Source organism: Glandiceps talaboti, chromosome 9, assembly GCF_964340395.1.
Source record: "Glandiceps talaboti chromosome 9, keGlaTala1.1, whole genome shotgun sequence".
NCBI lineage: Eukaryota > Metazoa > Hemichordata > Enteropneusta > Spengelidae > Glandiceps > Glandiceps talaboti.
Genome location: NC_135557.1, coordinates 6287609 through 6294983, shown reverse-complemented (window position 1 = coordinate 6294983; position 7375 = coordinate 6287609). Strand labels below are relative to the sequence as shown.

The window sequence follows — 7375 nt, the reverse complement described above, 5'->3', positions numbered from 1 at the left end:
TACATCATGCATTCTGTCGTATGTATATCACATCCACCACTCTGTATGTTGCATTCTGTAGTACGTATATCGTAACCATCACTGTGTATCTTCCATTCTGTAGTATGTATATCGTAACCATCACTGTCCATGTTGCTTTATGTCGTATGTAAAGGATATCCTTAACAGTGCATTCTGTCATATGTCTATTATACCCATCACCATGCATTGTGCATTCTGTCATATGGATATCATGTTTATCACCGTGAACGGTGCATTCTGTTGAAATATATGTCATATCCACCACCGTGCACTGTGCATGTCATCGTACATATGTCATATCCATCACTATGCATCGTGGATTTGTGTCAATTAAGGTAATCTATTAATTATGCTGTCATAGGTTGTGTTGTCCATTTTACCAGTAAGAAAAGATTTTTGGAATAAACGCTTCATTTACTAGGTTTAGTTAAAACTGTCATTTATGTAAAAAGTGTTGAAACTCCTACAGTTCTTAAGATAAATGTAAGATTCTTTGTACATACACCACTAATTAACAATAATATTTGCTGATATTTAATTTCAATTGTAGTGGCTTGCAGTCACTCAGACGAACAACGAGCTTTGGCACAGATACTGGTATGGCATAACTGTATATACTGGATTACGTCCTAGAGCCGGTACTAAGTGCAAGGTAGCACTGAGAATAGATGGCGAGAATGGGATCAGCCGAAGAATACTTCTTGACAGCAAGGAGAGAGAGTTGGTAAGAAAAACGTTCATTCTAAGATTTGTTCGTAATTTAAAGCATAAGTAATGGCATATTTAATGCTGCACTAGCTGCAAATGGACCATTGTTTGAAACTAAGTTTCTAGATATGTAATGTAATGATTAACTCTCATGAGGTGTACTGGATCATCTGTAGGTAAATGTGTGTGTAGATAAACTCATAACAGTAAGAAAAGTGACAAATTTGTATTTTATGATACGGACCACAAAATCAGTGCCTCTATCGGCTGAGTTGAAAACCTATTCATTTTAATATATTCTTGTTTATAGGATTTAAAGTCAGGAAGCATTCACTCCTTGAACGCTGCTGTGTTTGATTATTTGGGACAAATTGAACGACTACAAGTGACACTGTGTAAGTCAAACGGTCAAGACTACGATCCATGGTTCTTGGATAGAATTGAAATTACTGATTTGAAACCCGAAGCAGAAATAAAGAAGTGAGTTTTTATTTTCGTTTAAATGAAAGTCCCTTGTGTTTTGTAATGTATTTGGTGGTTACTTCCAGACAATAGCCTTGACTAAAATCCATGTATCACTCCGCCAACACCACGCCGCTGTGACAGGATGAAATGTTAAATCTGTGGGCATCAGTTTTGGAGAGATAAAACAATAATTAATAGATATTTAGAGCAATGCTGTAACATGTTAATTTTAGAATATAGGGATTACCTTTCCACGTTTTCGTTTTCACCCACATCCCCCAGCTTCAATTTATCTATGACTAAAAGATTAAGAAAATCTGATTATTAAACTAGCTATGGTACATGTCGAATCATTGTGTTTCCTGACGAAAATAAATTCACTCTGTAAACCCAAAATTCGTTTAATACTAATCCATGTCGTAGACAGCGTTTCTTTGTAAACTATCGATGATATGAACTTCAGAAATGTTCTGTTTTAATTAAATCGTGGTTAATGATGACCCTGTTAAAACACTTTTTTCATCAGATTGTTTGTTTTAGGTGTCAAATGGGTAATGAGGTCTTCTTTTCAGTCTTCGTCCTATCCTTTGAATGTAACGTTGTTCAGGGTATAAAGACCTAATCTTTGAAAGTTTGGTAGGTTGATAGCATTCCTATGAATCATACAACTACACAACATGATTGACTTATTGTCAACACTATATGTTTCTCTGAGAAAGTCTTATCTATCTACATCATTCTATGTTTAATAATTCAGGTATGACTTTCTTTGCTATGGATGGTTTGGAAAGGACAACCTGGTAAAGACCCTGGACGTCGCAAAAGAAGAAGATCGGAGGAGCTTTACACACGTGTTGGTCAACAAACTTCGCTTGCAACTGTTCAACGATTACTTGTGGGGTTCAATCTTCAACCGACAGCTACCAAGTCATTTTACCAGAGTACAGCGTTTGTCCTGTATTACATCCATGTTGTTTCTAACGATGTTGGTCAGTGCGATGTTCTACAATACTGGAGATAAAGTAGCAGCCACAAAAACTATTGGTTATGGTGAGGTGACCATTTCCCTGGGTACACTATATATTGCCTTCATATCTTGTCTTATAAATATACCACCGGCAATCCTGATGGTTAAATTGTTCGAGAAATCCAACCGCCTAAGCCGAATCCTGCCCATGGAAATCATAACTACCAATGTTGACGGTGATGGGAATACTACCAGACGCAATCTGTTGCCCAGCTGCTGTTTAATATTGGGCTGGAGTCTAGTGATCACCTCCATATTACTGTCAAACTTCTTCTTGATCATGTACAGTCTTGATTGGGGACCAGAAGTGTCAATGCAGTGGCTGGTATCTCAACTTACATCATGTGCATTGTCAGCTTTCCTGATTGACCCGTTGAAGGTACATTTATTTATCACATAAATACGTGCATATCTTCTACTGTGTGACGTCAAACAGGGGTGATTTCAGAGCATATCACCCCTGTTCTACCGAACTATCTTTTCTCCGTACTGTTCGAGTGCTCGTGTCAATCCTACGCTACGATCAAGTTTATCGTAATAATTATGTGCTTTCAAAACGTAAATGCATACATTACGTTACATATATCCTTGGATGACATGAGTTTGATACGTAGAAGTCCTTTTATTTTAATTTGATACATTTTACTCTATTTAAAAATCACGTAGATTATCGATGTAGCAGCCGGCAAGCTTAAGCTTACTTCCGATTTTCCGTCGAGCTCAGATCTCCGAACTTACACAACCCGAGAAAATATGATTAAAATGACGGCACAAAAGTCGTATTCAGACAATTCTACTTACGTTTTAAACTAAATTCGATATAACATGTACATCGCAAGGTTATAACCGATAATTTTGGTTGAGAAACCACACAACAGTATGACCGATACCATACATATGGTGAGCTTGACCTCGCGACAGGTCACGCGATTATGCAATTTGCATAGCCATCGGGCGCCATTTTTTAATACGCGATGAAGAATATAGTGCGATGAAATGATGCAGTATTCGTAAAATACGATTTAAAATTTTAGAAAAATACGGGGAAATATTTATGTGATAAATATATAATTCCATGAAATCAATGTTAGTTTTACGTCATAATGCTCCTCGTATGATTCCGCGGACTACAAATTCGAGCCGGTAGGCTCGAATTTGTATTAGTCCGCGGAATCATACTCGGAGCATTTTGACGTAAAACTAACATTGATTTCATGGGATTATATATAAATATGCGATATGTATGGGGTATTTTACAATCCACAAGTCCGAAATCAATGTTAATTAATACCATATGCTGTGAAAAATGTAACGAAAGTAAATATGTATGCTTGAATTTGAGATCAAAACAGGGATCACCTCTATGCCGGAAATTGCGCAGTGGTTTATTTCTGTTGCCCACAGTTTGACAGGATTATGTTATGTGAAATGAACATTGGTCTTTGCTTGCCATAAACCTTACAATGATTCTGAGTGAGAAAAAAAATGTCATTTCATGCTTTCATTAATTCAAGGAGTACAGAGTTATGTACCGTGTATCTAAGTTATGATTTGAAAAGTTGTATCTCAGCTCGTTTTATAGTCAGTAGCCACATTTAGCATATGACGGCATACGAATATATTGGTTACTGGTTAACATTCTGTCACATCAATATATCATTGTATGTAATGATGGTTTATCATAAAGTTCATACAGTTATTTATTATTCGTTTTATGTTCATTGTGGAGAAGAAGTACTACCTAAGACAAATTGTACACTTTACACTAATGCTTCTATACTTGCCAGGCTGAACAAAAGTTGTAGTCATATTTTATGATATATAATAATACCGTTGATTTTCTTTTCACATACAGGCTATTATCGTTGCCCATGGGATGTCACTTGCGTTCTTTCTCTTGAAAAAACCACTGGAAGTCGACAATGATGAAGAATTCCGACAGATGTTGACCCCTCCAGCAGAGGAGGCAGATGGAATAGCTGACGTGCAGTTTCCTGTATAGGATTCAGAAATAAATGCCGGAAAACGAGATCATGCACAACAAATCAGAAATTAAACTTGACGATGGCACGCTAGATTATAAGTACAGTAAACGTCCTATAAACTGGTAAAAACCTCATATTTATTTATTGACCTAGCGTTCTGCAAAAAATAGAGTTTCTAGTGTTGATATGTTTTTTTTTTATCAATCGTGACTAATATACGAAGTTACACTGGTGCACTTTCCCACATTCGACAAAGTGGTCAGAAAACCTGGATTACTTTTAATTGATCAAGAAGTGATATCGTAACTGCACACTCGTAATTTTATCCATTACCTAGATTTGAATATTTGTAATTTTATCATATCTACTGTTTTTACTCATTTGAGGTTTGTGGCTCCGAGTGAATGCCGAGCACTGAGTAAATCTGCACAAACAGAATGCACAATGTGTTATAAATATACGTTACCGAAAACTATTGTTGTTAGGGATTCTGAAATCCAGAAATGCACAAATAACTGTCACAGAGAAAGCTATTTTGACAACCATTACAAACATGCATTGGAAATAGGTCACAGGAATAAACGCACTGGCACACCCATAAAAAAGGTGGAAAAAATTGACAAGTTGATGTGGTATTAATTAATAACTAGAATTTTAATTATATGGTACTCATCCTCTATTCAAAGAATCACTTCACAGTGTCGTATAGTTTGGGATAATGCAGCACGTTTTGAATTTCATAATTTCAAGATGACGATACATGTAGAATTGAAAACAAAACATTTAGAAATACGTATTAATATTTGTGTGTGTTAAAGTTCATATGTATATGTCACTTTAAATTCCAGTAATGTCAACATTAATATTTACTTGTGGTTGTTTTAGTCATAATGGTAATTGATATGTTTCATTGTCAATTGTACTTGAATTAAGTGTTTTTGAACAATATGAGATGGTTTGATTTTCCTAAATTTCAATTCAATATAATATAATATAACAGTATATATCGACACTATTTAATAGATATTTACACAAAATACAAACACAAACATCTAGTTCTCGACGAAGTAGCCATGTAAGTGATCAATGTATGCAGATATTCCAGTAATACATAATATTAGGGTCGATGAAACATTAATGATTTACGCTTTTGTAGTTGACCCGAGACTGGACAGTATTGATCTATGAAGGGTAATTTACAAGATTGAGTATTGGCAGCTGATTGAACACAGTCATTTCAGAAGACCTTTATTATACAACAAAGTGTGGTTTTAGCAAACGATTTAAAAGAAACACCTTTTAAAGTTTGATATATAATGTGAAATATAATTAATAGCACATATTGTATGAGATATATTTAATAGCACCTATTAGATGAGAGATATTTAATAGCCCCTATTATATATGACATCTTTGTTATGGGACTGAGTACAGTTGGTTTAAGATGTGTGTTATCATATACCTATGCTCAGATCAGTCGTTCTTGATGACGTTTAACGTGAAATATCACTTTCTGATATTTGACGTTAAACGTCATGATATTCACATTAAACGTCATCAAAAACGGCGGTCAGTGTTATCTCATATGACCACAAAATTTAGACTATTTTAGGGAAATTCTGACGAAAATATCCATATACCAAATACTCAAATGACACTATTTGGGATCATACTTTAAATTACAAATTCACAACCTCATTGTACAGGTACGTTCATTTCATAAGGGTATCACCGACTGTAGTAGGCCATCATTCACTTTACGCTACACTGTACCACACTATGAAAAATACACTGCTGTACGAAAGTTACGAGTGTGATCGCAGGGGACCATTTACTTTTATTATATAACATATTGAAGCATTTTCTGATTTTTTAAGAGAACCATCTCTACAACCGAAGTTATATTTCGAAATAATGACAATAATGACATTTTACTCTAGAATCTGATGAAAATTGATGATCAACCGAAATAGGTTGACAGGGTCAATAGAACGTGCATGTGAACGTCTCCTGGCATTAGAGTGCAGGAATCTCTGCAGGCCGCGGCCGTTACATAGTATATTTGTTTTAATTTTACGTGTACTTTCATTGATTGAATGGGCATAGGCATATGATAAATCGGTTATTACCCGACATCACCTCTTCATTCGTTGTATCACCGTTCGTACCGTTTCGGCAATATAATATAATATAATATAATATAAATATAATATAATATAATATAATATAATATAATATAACATGACGTGTCACAATGCCAAAACGGTACTCATGGCGATACGACGAACGAAGAGGTAATATCGGGTAATAATCTCATTTTATTCACAGCACTTTGTCATTAGTCAAATGACTGTTTGTTATGAAGTGGTTTGTAACCTATCTATTGTGATTGGTCTGCGATTGAACTGTCATTTTATATTACCTATCCAATAAAAAAAGTACCAAAAGTGTGTATGCCATGACTGTTTACATTATTGATGTTGATGTTGTTGTTGTTGTTGTTGTTGTTGTTGTCGTTGCTGCTGCTGCTGCTGCTGCAGCTGCTGCTGTGTAGAAAGATGAGAAGTGTTTGTTTTTATATGTGTGTTGGTGATGGTAAACGAACACCATTGTAATGTTACTGTTCCGATTCAGAAATATATATGTAACCTTTGTTTAATTGGTATGAGAAATCATCAACAGACTGAAGTCCAAATTACGTCAGAGAAAGACACGCCAGTAAAGAAATATAGAATTGATTCATTAATATTGTGAACGACGAGCAATCTATGTCGCAATACAAAACATAAAACTATACACACAGTAAACCTATAATTGTATATCTAGATGTAAGTCATGCAAGGTTGGGTGGAGTATTTTTTCCGTTTTCTTTTTCTACTGCTAAAAATCTGTCAAATCTGCGACTGAATCACTTGCTGTCATTAACCAGAACACAATGAATTTGTACTCAAAACCTGCCGTGTAATAATAATAAGCGACGATCTCTGTAAACGAATGTGTATGAAGTATATTTAGAACGTTTAGGTGTGTGTGTGTGTGTGTGTGTGTGTGTGTGTGTGTGTGTGTGTGGTTGTAAGGTGATAATCCCCCCCCCCATACATTGTCCTTTATGGCCAAATGTCGGCGAAATATGTCAGAAAATTAATAACTTGTCAAACCTTTAAAACTT

At 35.2% G+C, this 7375-nt stretch overlaps 1 protein-coding gene across 1 annotated transcript; it reads left to right on the top strand.

Moving 5' to 3' along the window:
• The first annotated feature begins 329 nt into the window (after positions 1-329).
• On the top strand, positions 330-4223 carry LOC144440459 (polycystin-1-like protein 2). Its single transcript, XM_078129828.1, has 5 exons — positions 330-356; positions 572-745; positions 1040-1209; positions 1952-2600; positions 4077-4223. Exons 1-5 carry the CDS (start codon positions 330-332, stop codon positions 4221-4223), a joined length of 1167 nt encoding a protein of 388 aa, XP_077985954.1.
• The last annotated feature ends 3152 nt before the right edge of the window (positions 4224-7375 follow it).